Raw genomic sequence first — 16,350 nt, forward strand, 5'->3', positions numbered from 1 at the left:
GGAAAGCGGGCCGGCTGAGGGGACTGACTCGTGGGCCGAGTGGGCAGATTATCTTTCTCATTGGGGGGAGAGCATAAGGAAGATACGCTCCAACGCTCCACTCTGGGGAAGCCCACTGAATGTGCTTGTGTGGGTGTGAGGACGTCTGTGGATCTGTGTGTGTGTGTGTTGCCTTGGGCGGATGAATGCAGACATTGTTTGATAGCAGTGGGCTGGAAGAGGAGAGTCTGTATGCCCACAGTGACTAAGGAGTAGAAGGAGGAGGAGAGAGAGAGAGAGAGAAGGAGCAGGGGAGGAAAGGAAGGTGGGGAGCGGAGGCTTGTAAGTGGGTCGGGGTATCTGGGAGATTCATGGGGGTTGGGAGGATAGAATAGGCAGTGAAAAGAGCACCCATGGTGGATCACTCTCAGCACGGAAAACTGGAGAACTCAGAGATGTACCTTCCAAAATAAGTGGCTCAAGGGAAGCTGCGGAGCACCCACTCAAAATATTATCTTTTATATTAATCTCTGTAATATATAATGTCAACAGAAAGGTTGTTCTCTTGGCTGCACGTCACAAGCAAACCAATCTCAGAGCCCTTCGGCTAAAGTTTGACGACAAATAAGCCTCTAGGGGCAATGGCTAATATTTTGGGGCATCCAGAGTAGACAGCTGGTATCTGTTCGCCGTAAACTATTTACAATCAGTCCATGCAATCAAACATTTCTCCACACACAACACAAACAGTGAGACTTTTGCAGGTGTTTTAGACCCAGACGACACTTTGGCTAATCTCTACAGATAAATTAAAAAGCGGATAGCTGAGGCTTTTTGTGCCACGTAATTGGCCTCTTTTGATCTCCACACGGACTGTTTACCTGCAGGTTAACAAAGCCTGCTCATACATGACTGGTCCAACTGGAAACAAACACCCACGAGGCTTTGGTTTATTGTGGTTACAAACACACAGACACATGGACGTACCCAGTCAGGATGACAGTTAGATATGTTGTCATCACTCACAGACACCTGGCCCTGTGTGTCCATATGGAAGAGGGCTCAAGGCCATATGGCCTATGTTGTGTGTCTGGCCCAAACTGTGTTGGAGGCATGTCTGAGCTGGATATGAGTGTGTGCATAACAACACTGAAATATAATTGTTTTCCTTTTCAAAATCCATATCCCGGCTTAAGCCCACTCATTCTGTTGATCAGCAGGTCTTGTATTTCAATCCTCTAATTCAGGCTTGTGACGCGCTTATTTAGTTTACTTTGAGCTTTTCCGCTCTCTCTCACACACAGACGCACACATGCACAGGGCGAGATGAAGTGTGTGACGTGAAGAATTTGTAATGTCCTGCGCCAGTTTGCCAGAAACTTGACCTACCTCTTGAAATGATGCAGTAAGACACATCAACTAAAATATTCATATATGTAAAACTTGCCGCTATTACGTAGTTTGCTTTCATTTGTTTTTTACATTCCCATATAGATAAACAGCATCAAATCCAAACAAACCTGAACAGCCCAATGATTTGCCATTCCAATCGCATGACTCACTGAGAGAGTTTGCATAAATATATTAAACTCATGTTTAATCTTTCATATTGCATCGGTGAGTGCTTATCTCCCATTTGCCAAATGCACTGAGACGTGTGCAGAAGGAAACCTGTGCAGGACCAAAGGGAAGGATGTAACAAAGTCCGGCCTCGTAGATTGATGAACGATTAAATGAAATGAGCAAACGGTGCATTGGATGGAGGATGAGGGGAGGACAAGGATGGGGGGAGGGTGGGGAGGAAAGACACTGGCACCCCGCCAACGTTGACGAAAGCTGCTTAGCCCACCCAGTTGCCATGGATACAGTAAGGAGCAGCACCCAGAGAGAGAGAGAGAGAGAGAGAGAGAGAGAGAGAGAGAGAGAGAGAGAGAGAGAGAGAGAGAGGGAGGGAGGGAGGGAGGCAGAGAAAACCAGCAGGCATGCATTAGAGTAAGTCAGAGTGGGAGTGAGAGGACCAGACAGCAGGGTGGAGAGAGAGGGTGAGTGTATGTGTTGCCAGAGAGAGACGGAGAGAGAGAGAGAGAGGATAGCAAGGCAGCTAGAGAGCTCGAGGGAGACGATAGAGTGGGAGTGATAGCGAGAGCTAGATAATGGAGGTGCAGTCTGAGTGCGTAGAGCCTCCTGTGGCCCCTCAGTGTGACCCCCAGCCCACTGGGAAGATCAACAAAGCTGCCTTCAAACTCTTCGGAAAGCGACGCACCGGCTCCGGAATGGCCAGCTTCTTCTCTTTCAGGAACAAAGGGGCCACAAACAGCGGGAGCAACGGGAATTCTGACAATGGGAATTCTTTGAATGGGAATGGCTCGGCGGCGGAGCTCGTTAGGAGTAAAACCCACGATGGACTAATAGGCTCAAACAACGACACTGATGGACAGAGAGGGGACGGACTCGCCAGCTTGGAGGTAGGACCGGTGAGGTCTCTCAGCAAATCGCTGAGTTTCTTCTCTCTACTCCGACGTGGGAGTTTTAGGTCGAGTGAAAATGGGGGGTCGGGACTTGTTAGAAGAGGGAGGGGCCTAAAGGGCTTCTTTAGCAGCATGCGATGGAGACGAAAGGAAAAAACTAACGAGGGAGATGGGGTAGAGGTGGAAGGTCACAAGGAGAAGGATGGGGATAGTACCGACTCTGAGAAGGTAAAGGATATTACTCTCACCCTTGAACCACCTCCGCATCATCACCAAGAGGATTGTGGGAATGCAGAGGCAGAGCCTAACCTCCAAGCAACAGAGACTCCCATTACTACTGTTACCATGACACCACCACACTGTGTTGCCATGACAGGGCCATCTGTTGAACCAGACTCCCCCGTTCCTTACACACCCACTGACTCGCCGCTGCGGCCGACCATTCAAAAAGCCAAAGCCTCAATTTCCAGCCTCACCCCCTCCCTTGCTTCGCCCCCCTTGGACCGCTGCAGCACGGGTGACCCACCCTCGGAACCATCGGTGGACAGACTCTGCTCTCTTCTCTTCAATGACGTCACATCCCTAAAGAGCTTTGATTCACTGACAGGCTGTGGGGACATTACTGCCGATGCAGACGATGAGGGTCCGGCGGGTAATGGGGGCAGTGGCACGAGCAGCAGCAGTAGTGGCGGAGGAGGGGGGCCTGTGGGAGCAAGTGTTGGGAGAGCTGTTGGTATCGCTAGTGCCACATCCCGTGGATCCCCGTCCAAACCGCCTCTACCTTCCCAGCTGAGCCAGCCCATCTTCTCTGTTTCCTTAAGCTCAGGGCATGCCTCCCTCCCAGCCAGGGCTCGGGCTCCACCTCCACCACAGCAGCACCCAGCTGGTAGTGGTGTGGTGGCTTACATGGGTGGAGGGGAAGAAATGGCAAGTCCAGAAGGAGTGGACGATGCAGACATGCAAGGGCTCTGGCACATGCTGCCCTCCACGGGGGACAACTCTCCGGCTTTGCCCAGATTGCACCAACCTCCCTCCACCACCCCTACTTCCACGTATCCCCCTCGCTCCAACCCCTCAAGCAGCCACCTTTCTCTAGCCTCCAGGATTTCGGAACGGAAGGTACCCCAGGTGAAGGCACTGGGGCTCAGCAAAATTCCAGTAGTCGGTGGAGCTGCAGTTCGGGCAGCTAAAAGCTCCCTCCCTCACACACATGGCCGCCATCCAACATCACCTGGGGAGAAAGAGCCACTCAGTGATGAGGGCTACTGGGACACACCCTCAGCAACACCCACAGCGACGCCTGATGAGAGCAGGCTGCAGCGTAACCAGAGGATGGCCCTATCACGCGACAGCTACTCTGGAGACCAACTGTATGACCTTTACAATGACCCTGAAGAGCATGAAGATGATGAAGAACAGGAGGGAGATGACGATCTAAACAGTACCCCTTCTCCATCTACTGAGTACAAACTGAGCCCCTCATCCCAGACATCTCCTCCTTCCTCCTCCTCCTCTTCTTCATTTCGATCGATGAAAGGCAGCGCCAGCCTTCCACGGGACTCCAAAATCCCAGTAAGCAACAAACAGTCATCACCGCCCCACTCTGTGAGCCAGTCAGCCCTGTCGTCCGTTCTGGAGGCTGAATCCCAACCACCAAAGACCGAAGCGCCTCCCCCAGTACGCACCAGAATCCCTGTATCCAAGGTGCCTGTCCGTCGATCTGGAAACAAACCCGGCAGCAGAGGAACTGCCCACAAGAAGTAGTTTCTGTCAAACTGGTAGTTCTCCCCCACTAATGTCTGGACTTGAGTTTGTACCTTTCTACAGTGCGGTTTATGCACAGCCAAAAGTTTTCCCAGACGCAGAAAAATGTTGAGCTGTGGAGTTAACAGCCTATAAATTCCTCTGAAATCCTAAAAGCACTCACTCCTCAAGTGTTTTGGCTTACGACGACTAGAATGAGTGGGTTTGTTCACTTGAGAAAGTCACGAGGAGACTCCAAAAAGCTGGGTTCACACTTCATGGCCCCTCGCAGGAACATTGGAGGTTGACTCTTGACAATCCATGGCCATGCAATAGACACCTTTGCCTTGTAACTTCCTGGAAAAGCTCCTGACCTACTGACACTTTGATTCAGCTCAAGACTGCACACTGCGATAAAGAGGGAAAAAAAACAGCAGAGCACCTTTTTTATATCTCTTGTTTTTCTTATGGAATTCCAAATCGCATAACTCAATTTGCTCAGAAGGACCTAATCTAAATTAAGTTTTTCTTTTTGTTTTGGGTTTGTCATCTTGTCTAATCAGTAACAAAGTACCTCCTAATCCTCTGAATTTAGAGCCAAAGTTTGAAAAAACTGTTTTCATTTCACGTCCTCTAATAGTCTGGAATAAACTCAACAACATCCACAGCCTGGGATGACCCACATTTTTTTGTTTCGCTGTTGTATGTGTATTTTACTTTTAGCTCTTCTTGTGACTGTGCATATTTCTAAATGAATTCTGAGATCTGAACTGGTTGTAAAACTTTGCAGCTACAAATACAGGAAAGCTTCTCTGCAGAAGGCTCCAGTTTGTTGACTGGTAAATAATTTTATTTTGGAAGTTTGGATTCAGCCTGTGACATTTGGATCTGCATCACTACATCACTGGAAGTACATCCATCCATCAACCTCGGGGATTTACAAGTGTTAAGCTACAGATGGAAACCTGGAAAACTATCGCAATATTTATACCTGGAGGGATCGCTTGCACTGACATAACACACGGACACACACACAACAAATTGTGTAAAAACCTTTTTTCTCCATCTCTGCATGCAGTGCCACACACACGCACCCGGCACAAAGGTCAGGAACATCATCTAACACTGAAGGATCTAAGACACACACTGTTCAGCCTTTGGTACTTTCTTCGTAGCTACACTGGATGACTTTCTTCTCGAAAGACACATGCACTAACAACTATTTTTTTCTAGTTAGTACTTTCTCCTTCACTGGATTTCATACTGTTTTGTAAGCCCTGTTTTCCTAGGTCACATTGCACAGATCTTAAACTGTGATTGCACCAGCTTCTCTATACTCTGCTCTCTATCCGTAAAATCTGGGGACTGATGCTAACTCAGAGCAGAGTCCTTCACCCCCATTTCCGGGCTTTTGTACTTGTCGTACAACCTCATTCTAGGAACCGCTAGCTGCGTGTGAATCTGAATGTAGCTTGACATCATTGTAGATCATTGGTCAGCATATATTTTCCCCTGTGTTGGTGTGTTTTCCTCTTTGTCCCTCTTTTTGTGGGGGCAAGACAATGGGCGGAGTCCACTGTTTTCTAAGTCCCCCAGTGTTTTGTAAAACGGAGACAAGCTACTGCACAGTGTGTGCACTTGTATTACGAATGAGTAGTGTGTGTTGCAGTCCTAAAGGGCCTTTGTCAGTGACTCAGTGAGGCAAGTTACTGGGGGCAGAGTGTTCTCCACCCTTTAGATGAAAGAGAGGGGTTCTCATTGGAAAAGGCAAGTTTTCTCTAATCCGAGCCACAAGGGGTTCCAATGACATTTGAGGGACGTTCTAGTTCATGATAGCTTTCCATCTGGTTTAGGAGCCGATGATTGATCCACAACGCTGCTCCAGGTTCAGGTATCTTTTCAGCCTCCTGATGGTGTAGCATAGAACAGGCCCTGGAGTAACCTGATCCCAGGTCTGCGGCGAGAGTATTTCTCACCCAGAGGAAAGGGCAGAGTAAAGGTCACTTGGAGAGCCGAGGATGATCACGTCCGTTCATGTCTTTTTGAATTTACGGTAGCATGCAATCAATTTCATTCATCCTCCCTCTGAGTTGAGGAAGGGATTGAAAGAAATCAGGTGGAAAAATGGGTGGAGTAATGTACAGGGTGGGCAAAAATATAAACCATCACGCCTGGTAAAAAATGTGTGATACTTTTGGTTTGCTGACGAAAACAGTTCGCTGAGTGGTACAAAAATCACAATTATAACTCCCTGTGAATGGGAAACCACACAATCAAATGGTTGAACTAGACAAGAATTTATCATGACATTTTATATATTTAACAGGTTTTGTTCAAATCCTTGGTTAATGAATTTGTTGACTGTGATCTGTTGCGCCGCTGCACAGGGATGACACCAAGCATGGAGGCCAGCATATTGCCATGTGGCTCAGCTCCCTCTGTTTTTGTTTTCTCTCCTTCCTCTCCTACACACTGAGCCTCCATGTGATCACTGCATTGAAAACATAGTTATGTTTTTTATTTGTTATCTTTATTTAACCATCTGTTCACAGTGTGAAATCCTTTCACTTTTCTTATTTAATGAATAAAACTGTGTTTGCGCTGACAAACGAGCTCATGACTCTTTGTAACCACGTTTACGGATTCCATTAATGCCGGCAGCTTCATGTGCTTAATCATATACTTATAGACGGAGAGAAACAAGACTGAGCCCTTCTCTCCTTCACTCCCCCTCCTCCATCCTTCACACCAACACATCCTGGGGGCTCCGATCCCCAAAGGGGCACAGGCTGTGGATTGGGGAGAAACAGAGAAACAGAGATGCTTTTTGTTGATGTGTGGCGTGTTGCATTTTTGTTGTGGAGCCACACTTGCAAAGAGCGCCGCTTGGCTTGGGCATAATAGGTTATCAATACATTTTATTGATTGCTGGGATGAAAGCCTGATGGATGTGTCATTGTCTGCTGTTGGACTCCAGAGGGGTAAAAGGAAAAATATATGCGGGGACGGGGACAGACGCGCAACATGACAACAAAGAAGCAGCTGACACACAGCTGATCAATGTGGAAACGGAACCTGTGCATGTGTGTGTGTGTGTGTGTGTGTGTGTGCATAATAAACATGAAATCGAAGGTCTCCTCATTTCAAGAAGACACATGTTGCTGTAAACAGATCACATGTTGTTGTGTTGTGGGTGCAGCACATGAAGCGTATTAGGAGGAGGATTTGGTGCAGTGCGAATCCCCTTTGTAATGGTGCAGCAACACCCCCCCCTCCCCTCTTTCTACTCAGCTTCCTCTCTGTGTTCCTGCACGCTGAGGTCTGTGTAAAAGCCCTTACGTAAGACCATAACACTCACTTTTTACCAGCCCACCACATCAAAGCTATAGCCATGCTGACAGGGAGGATGGTGCACGCCGGTGCGCGCATGTGTGTTTGGCTGATCTCATCATTTAATCTGCCGCTGCTTTGGTGCTGCGTGTGGACATTCGTTCTCATTGTGTGTGTTTGTGCGTTCGTTTTTGTGCATAAATCTGATGTGCGTGCACGACAGGGAGGATTTACTTTGTGCTTGAACACAGGAAATGTTGTGTAAAGCACTGAAGAAGAGAACAAGAGGTTTGTTCAGGTGCGAGTAGGCGTCAGTGGTCTTAAATGAAGCCTTTATTTAGCCTTTGTGACTTTTGATAAACAGCAGCCATGGGGCACTAATGATGAGATGGTATTCAGATGTTAAAGCAGATGTGTTTATATCAACACAATTTGTGCCAAATAACAACACACTAATGTGCTTCTAGAAGGACCCCACATTTTGTGTTACTTCTAACGCAACAAGATTTCCATTGAATTTTCAAACACATTGACTGTGTCCAATATAATTGCACAACTTATTTTAACAATCATACTTGAGATGTATCTCTGTGTGGAGTTTGCTCGGAAAAGTGTTTCAAGGATTTTCTTGTTTGTGGCTTCTTTTTGCTGGAAAAGAGGAAAGGAGTTTTAAATTGTTATTCGCTTTGTCAGTTTCTAAAAAGCTATAAAAAATCCATATTATAAATTTGTATTTACTACTGAGTACATATTTAGTAGGATATTATAGTAATTATTTAAAAAACTTTATTGTAATAGCATTCAACTAGAGCCTATAAGAAAACTTCACAGCATTACAAAATACAGGATATTTATATTTTACAATTGGCCGCAATAAGTTACATAAGAGAATTTAGAATAAAAACCACAGGAACATATTTAAGTTTAGTTCATGTGTGTGTGTGTGTGTGTGTGTGTGTGTGTGTGTGTGTGTGTGTGTGTGTGTGTGTGTGATGGAGCCTTGAGCACCATTCAAAAAAGCTGTACCCCACATTCTGCATGGCAGCCTCTCTCCAGTTGTTCCCATAGTTACTCCACTAGGTCAACCAATGAAAAGAGGGGGCCGGGCAGGAAGGAGGATGGGAGAGTGCTGGGTCTCTGTACACTGCCAGAGACGTGACTGGAGCTGAACTGGTGCAGCTTATTTCTACAAATAAACACACACAAACATGGCGTCGCCGATGTTGCACCGCCATGTTTTTCCAGTAGCACATTTATGTTACCTGAAGGCAACTGTAGGTTAATTTACATACTTGGAAGCGGAGGGGGAGGGGAGTCAGTTGGATGTAGTGTGCAACTTCACCACTAGACCTTACACGGGTTCTTTAATAATCCATCAACAGAATCTTTTAGTAAATGAGTAATGGCATAATTCAGATTTCATCCTTTAAACAGGGTTCTGACCTTTAGCACACATCCTCCACTCTCATCAATTTCTCGCTTCTACTCTGCACCACCTTAAACCTCATGAGCAGCCGCCACCACCATCATTTCCTTTTCTGTCCATTCTCTCTCTTTTGGTGTTGTTTTGTTTTCATCCCGTGTCCTGCCTCTCCTCTCTCGCTCTCCCCTCCATGAAGCTGCATGGTCCCTCCGTGTTGTGTAATCCTCCCACTTGTCAATAATTCATCAGCATACGACCTTTTGGAATGTACACACACTGTGATAGAACTGAGCATGCAGCAGAATGCGATGCTGGGCTAAGGTTTCCTTCTTCAGAGGGGAATACAGGTAAACCTGGTTTAGACTGGTGAACAAGGGCGGTAAAAACAACACGGGACCAGGGTCACTTGACTCTTGGCGCATCTCTATAGTGAAAGATTTTCTGTTTTAAAAAAGGATAAAAATGGCAGGAAAGTAGATATTTGAATTAAGTTCCAATACTGAAATGGAGCATGTGAGCAACAAAACAGAATGTGAATTTAATTATGAGTCACAAGATGAATGTTGAGGGACATTTTACGATTTGAGGTCAGAGTTAATGGTCTGATACGTAACGGACTGTGCTGAAACATTTGTGAGATGCACAAATGGTCCTGTTTTTTTTAATCCCACTACTGAAAATTGTAACTACATTTTACTATTGCAACAATTGAAAATGGTTCACCTGTGTGATCGTGTGTTTGTTGTGGTGTATATTCCAGGAAACAGAATCGTCTTTCCAAAGAACCCCCCTCATGAATGGACTGAGACGTCATCTGTTTATATACAGAGACAAACCTGACGACGGAGGACAATGTAGACAATGTCTGACGAAAGTGATTTTGGAAACTCCAAACTGGTCATTCTGGTTCTCTGTGGCTCAGGGGATATGGGTGAACACCCTTCGTCTCTCGCCTGCCGTGAAAATAACCCAATGTCACACAACAGTGAAGATGGTGTAGATTTCTTTTGTTCTCTCTATCTCTAGCTCATTCTCAAAGCGGGTTAGATTCTGGGATGCATGCATATTACATTCTGTAGCACGCATGAGAAAATATTTCATGAGAAAATGCGAGCCTCTCTTGGGATTTTGAAATAGGCTATCTCGGATATTATGAAAAACTCAAGCAGATTTTTTTTTTTCTCAAATAAGAAAATAGTCCGTTCTTGATTCTTGTTGTTCTGGGTTTGTACCCTCATGGTTGAATGCACTTATTGTAAGTCGCTTTGGATAAAAGCGTCGGCTAAATGAAATGTAATGTTAAAATGAATGCAACACGCTTCCATGCCTGGTTTCAGTTAAGTTGCAAATATAAGTTCTCTAATGCGATCCCAGACAATCTTAACTGCAGCCTTCAGTGAACTTTCCCCCAGTAAAGATCAAAACTGCACCCAGAGGACATTTGTCATTGTTGATAGGATGATGAAACGCTTGCTTTCTACACCAGTGATGTTCCAGTTTGCAAGAACAAAATGCACAGGTTAAAATAGTTTTTCACTCACAGTTTAATTCCCATATGTTCCAATTTTTAGCTTTGGTGTTCACTGGTAATCACAGTGCTGGACCGTATAGGGGTCATACCTTTCATTGCGAATACTTCTCGATAAAAAAGGTACAATGATCACATCGGTTTGCAGCGTGCAGGACATGACTTCATGGAAAAAGGCCAGAAACGAGTTGAAAAGCTGTCGTAAAAATAAAAACACCATAGCCATTCAAATTATATTTTTGATCATTTTGTACCCAGAAAATGATAACAAGAGCCCCTACAGCACATTAAAGCACACAAAATAAAATATATAATATATTAACATAATATAAATGAGAAATAAAACATCAAAACCCTCCACCACCTTATTGACCATCCTATCACCTACTTAGGAGCAGCCTCACATCCAATTTGACTTGTGGTTTGGATCAAACAACGGACTTCTCAGGAAGACGTCTCAATACATCAGTTGCAGGGCGATTTACTTCTTTAGTTAGGTCTAATTTGCAGTGGATTATGGGTAAAATTAAGGCTGTTTTTCAAAACCAAAATAGATGGCTGACCATGAAACCTCACCATTAGGCTCAATTAAACAGCTAAATGACACTTTACAAGACAATATGCTGTGGTTAACAATATGGCATATGGCATAGGTTGTTACCATGGAAACGTGGCTCTTAGCTGTGCATTAAAATAACTTAAATTCAGTTTATCTTGAGTTTTGATGAGCTATGTGTAATATTTTATGGATTAAAGGACAAATTGACCCTTGTTCCACACTACACACCAATGGAACACATGAGAATAGTCTTTTAATCCTCTGCCATTGTGCAACCGTTCAGAGAAAAGTCCCTGCCATGACAACACGGCCTCCGCCTAAACCAAACATGTCTCCACCTTGTTCAGGTTGGAGCCCCAAGTTATTTCATGAGCAAGAACAAGAAATGTGAGATAGTAAGAAATTGATGGATGATGTCTTGTCAAATATAAGTAAAAGAAAATAAACTCTGCACTTCATTGTGTTTTTCAGTAACTGTTTGCTCTCTTGAACACACACAGCAGTGGTTCAGTCCAGAATCTACAGGTTCCCCTTTCATTCATCTTGGCGGACCCTGAATATCCACAGTGATATAAGTGTACAGTATATCCTTCACAATCTCCTTGACTGTGTAGTTGAGGGAGTTAATCCCATCTTGATCCATGGTCCTCTGGGTTTGGCTTAATTTGCCGGGGTTCTCTGGATTTTGCTCATTGTGCAAGTCTCTCTCGTGTTTGATCATCTTGTACTTTCCCGTCAAAAGGTCGGGGCGAGAAATCGACATCCCGCGGACACTGATCCGCCCGTAGATATCGTCGTCCTCGCCGCCCCAGCCCCAGTAAGTGTTCGGGAAGCCGTTGATCTTTAGGTACTGGTCCTTGGACAGCGAGGAAACCCCACCAAAGAAGGAGTTGTACGGTAGCTGGAAATTAAATTTGTCCATCGCCACAGCCAGGTGTCTGGGATTGTCGAAACACCTGTAAAGGTTGCGGTCGTTCATGGGAATCAGGTCTATGTCAGAGAAGACGAAGCAATTATAATCGTAATCCTTCAGGGCTTCCACATAACCCACATTCATCAGTTTAGCCCGGTTAAACACTCCCTCCCCATCCTGGTTGATGAGATACACGCCATAATCCAACTGCTGCCTCAGCAAGATAGGATGGAGGTAGTAGAGCCAGTAATTCAGGTGCTCGTGTCGGTTTCGGAATGGAATGATAACTGCAACCTACACAGATGAAATAACTTAGTCAGCAGGGCAAATACAAATTATCTAAGAATGTTAATTGACGTGCCCTATCCAGCATGGGACATGAAATCAAAAAATAAAATATAAATTAAATGTACAAATATAGTCTACATAAAACCGACACAAAACTGTAATTCTTTTTGATACATTTTTTTTACGGTTTGTAAAAGTATTATAGACATATGTCATTTAGCAGTAAATTGCAGAAGTTATTTTGTAGTTAGTAAATATCAAAAGCACAAATATTTTTTCGGTGAGTATTGGTTACAGTCAGATTTTTTTTATCCAACCTGGGACAGCAAATAAAAATAAAATAAATACAAATACATTCAACATAAACAGTTTTTAATGAAAAACTAAACCTAAATATAGTAATCTGTCTGTGTGTGTGTGTGTAGAGGTTAGAAGTTATCAAGCGCAAAAGTTTTCTATGTGATTTCTTTCTTTAGAAAAACTGTTCTCGTGACATGAAACCCATTGCTGATTTGCTCATGACGATCGCAGATGTGTGATTTCACAAATAAATATAAAATCAAAAACTGATCCCCTGACTTTTGACACCTGTTTGTAGAACTACCCCTCCAGAATATTGAAGTCTTCACCTACCTTGTGTTTGGAGACACAGTCCGGGGGATGGTAGCGGCCTCCCTCCCGCAGAGGGGAGCTCACCTTCCGCCTCACCTCATCCAGAGTCAGCTTGTGACTGAACTCCACGGCGAGGGGCCCGACGAGATCCGGGGGGTTATCGGGGCACGGCTGTGTACTGTCCGCCGGCGTGGTCCCCTCCTCCTCCTCCCGGGGGACACTCGGGGCTGGGGTCCTCATCTTCAGCTGCACCTGTTGAACACCTGCCTGCGTCTCCAGCGTGTCGTTCCCAGCGGACCCCCCGTGCTGACGCCGGGTCAGGGGGTTGAAGGTGAGGGTCCCGTTGTACAGCAGCAGCACCCCAAAGAAAGACGCACTGAGGAAACCAAACAGTGTGAGGATTTTAAACACTTTCTTAAGCGTCGTTGCGTCACCTCCTCCAAATCGAGGAGGACACTGGAACCCTGGGATCTGCATTTCTCTTTGCGAGTCATACACAATGACCAACGACACACCAGACAGGTGTCTTTTGTACTCACCTGCTTCCTGGTTCAAGGAGGCAGTTCAGGACCCACACATGTTCTTCACAATTATAAATGTATTTATAAAGCCAGTGACTGGTTTAGTAAGAAAAATACGTCAGTGTTTCTGAGAGAATAGTATATATATCATGTTTTAATCCATTTCTATATATTCTCCAAGTACTTTAAAACTTTTTTTTAATCTATTTTATTTAGCAAAAACAAAACAGAAACATAATGTAGCCCATAAACAGCCTGATTCTGTTATGGTTGACACTTTTTTACGTTTTCACAGTAAAGTCAACTAAGAGGAAAATATTGGTGAAATAGTCCCTGTAGTAAAAAGCAGTGTGAGGCCTGATGCTGTGAATTCAAGAGCATGTCAATAGTCCCTGTGTGTAGCCAAACTGCGCCCTCTACTGGTGTGAGATTGATTGTGCTGCTTTTCATTGGGGACTTCTGTTCCACTTGAAGGACAAGGAAGATATTTTAAAAAGTTCAAATAGACAATTAAAAAAAAAGCAAAAATTCAAAGGATTATTATTTTACTGCACAGCAAAGAATAGTTTACTCGGGTCATGAATAAAGGTAAAAAGTCAAATTGAAAAAGCAAATTCAATATGTGAAGAGATTATTCGAAAAAGGTAAAGTGAAAAATTGACATAGGTAAAATTTGAAATGCTCAAACTGAAAGATGAAATTGTACAGATGAAATAGAAATGGAAATAAGAAAAGGGAAACATCTAAAATGAAACTCACTTTACTGATCGAGATTTGACATTTTAAACTTCATCTTTATCATTTTTTCACCAGGCATTTTCCATTTGGCGTTTCAATCTGTGTGTAAATAAAGAGATGCGGTCCAAAGGCTGGTGGGAGGGTTTGAAAGTGTAATTTTAATAAGATATCCCCTTAGTGCATTTTCACGAGTTAATAATCTCCTGAATACAGTAGAACAGAGCAGATTCTTTTCTCAAGTGAATGCAATACACTTCCGTCCTCATGCATCCAGTCTCTCTATTAAGTAGCAAGTTCCAAACATACTGTAATTCAAACTTTCCTACAAACTTTATACGTTAAAATACTAGTTTGACACAGTAAAATCAAGATCACTAATCATGTTAACACCCGGCTCACTTATAGCCTATGTGAATACTTAAAAATCATATCCAGTTACCTTATTGAATATGGACTTAATCATTCTCTCCTATCAAAAGTTACATATAATCTTTTAGGCTGTATTTTAGACCAGCCACATTATTTGCACCCCCTCCAAAGTGCCCAGATCATGACCAACCATCAGGCGACTAGCCCCACTTCCCTGACACCCACCAGTGACTGGGTGTTAGGGGTCTGCTGGGGTCAGGGCCTTCTTATGTGGACTTCACCTTTGGCGTTAGCCATAGCAAAGCCAGTTAGAGGATAGAGCGCATACAAAAAATAAATAGTTACTAGTTCTATGAGTATGTCCCATTAACTACAAGACCAGCCGGCCCCCTTTTTTGATGCTATTTGCTGAGTATCAACAAGAGGGGAGCATCATATATGCTGGGGTCTTACAGTTTGTGGCCACTATCCCCTGATTGGACAGTTAGAGTAAAGATGTGTCGGTTCACCAATAACAAAGTCCGTTAGAGGCCTTCGCTCACGCTCATGGTGCTGGAGTTACATCCAGTAACTACTATTTCTTATGACTTGACATGGTGTCCATTCCAGGGTTCACTGATGCTAAGTGAGGCCTGCAGTGTATTCCCATGCCCCGTATTCTATCTGCTGATTATATGTACGTAAGCCATAGCATTAAGTAATAAGTAGTGTTACTGACACTAGTAAAATAAGCAAACGTTCCCACATTCCCTGACATTTTCCCAGGACTTTGATGGAATAATGCTTTCTGTCACCATGGGGATTCCGCTTTGTTTTCATTACTGCCTCAGTTATGTGATATGCAGTACACGGTTAATATGTTGACATTAGACTCAAATTAACTCGGGTTCTCGGGGGTGGAACAGCCTGAAGAGCCGAGCCAAGATGTTACGAGACGCTGTTTGCTCAAAAAACGCAGTCCTGTGTAACAGATTTCTTACAGCAACTGTAAAAGCTGAACTATTTAACCCCTTAGAAACCAGAATAAACGGGCACTTTCCCAGCCTTGTCAATTTTATCCTCTGCTTGTGGTCGATGTTCGAGAGGTTAGTGAGGAGGAATTTAATTTCTAGATTATTAATCTGTTGTAAATGTAAACTTTGAAAGGTAATTAAATGAACTTTTAAATGAACTTTTTTTAGTTCAAAGAAAGTTTTGCTGCAAACAGATGTGTATTTAGAATAAGAAAGAGTAAATTCACGAGACACCTAGGGGAACACGTGGGGTTATTTCTTGGGAGGCCGCAAGTGATTCTGCTGCCAAACTTTGAATGGACAACATGTGCGAGTCTACCTACGAGTGCAGTTTAGCATATAACCACTAGAGGGTAGTCCTGTATCACCAATAAACAATTGACATGTAAGCCACAATGTAGAAAAGGGAATTAGAGCATCCAAAACACACACACACACACATATATTTATATACACACATACACATTACATGCAAACCCATTTATGTGAGTGTTCCTGTACACACACATATTTATACATCTCTTTTTGCAAGAATCCTTCTTTCCCTTCTTAACCACACACTTTTGGGATAAATGTGCCACTGTTTGTAGAGAAACCTGATCCCAACGCCTCTATAGAAGGAATCCAGCTTTGGTTTGAACAATTTAATCGAATTTCTTTCTTTCTCTTCCACCTCCACCCACTTCTCTCTTTTGCTTACTTTTGCTGCTCCCACCGATTTGACTTTTAAGAAGGAGAGAGATACCTACAGAGAGACGTTCACATGCAGAGTAGGAAGCTCGTTGGACGGACTTCCAATCAAACACAGAGCTACGCAAGACCGGTGCACCCCTGCTGCAGATTCAGCCGCACACTGTGGCATCCCC

General features: G+C 44.1%; 2 protein-coding genes across 2 annotated transcripts; one reads left to right on the forward strand and one right to left on the reverse strand.

Moving 5' to 3' along the window:
* Positions 1-1,944: 1,944 nt before the first annotated feature.
* amer2 (APC membrane recruitment protein 2) lies at positions 1,945-6,799 on the forward strand. The gene has a single exon (XM_035141907.2). The coding sequence runs from the start codon at positions 2,133-2,135 to the stop codon at positions 4,209-4,211; it is 2,079 nt and encodes a 692-aa protein (XP_034997798.1). The 5' UTR covers positions 1,945-2,132; the 3' UTR covers positions 4,212-6,799.
* Positions 6,800-10,469: 3,670 nt separating this feature from the next.
* On the reverse strand, positions 10,470-13,371 carry LOC118098933 (beta-1,4-galactosyltransferase 1). The gene is made up of 2 exons (XM_035143190.2): positions 12,865-13,371; positions 10,470-12,237 (listed from the first exon to the last, which is right to left on the reverse strand). Exons 1-2 carry the CDS (start codon positions 13,318-13,320, stop codon positions 11,569-11,571), a joined length of 1,125 nt encoding a protein of 374 aa, XP_034999081.2. The 5' UTR covers positions 13,321-13,371; the 3' UTR covers positions 10,470-11,568.
* Between the last annotated feature and the right edge of the window lie 2,979 nt (positions 13,372-16,350).

Source organism: Hippoglossus stenolepis, chromosome 19, assembly GCF_022539355.2.
Source record: "Hippoglossus stenolepis isolate QCI-W04-F060 chromosome 19, HSTE1.2, whole genome shotgun sequence".
Lineage (NCBI taxonomy): Eukaryota > Metazoa > Chordata > Actinopteri > Pleuronectiformes > Pleuronectidae > Hippoglossus > Hippoglossus stenolepis.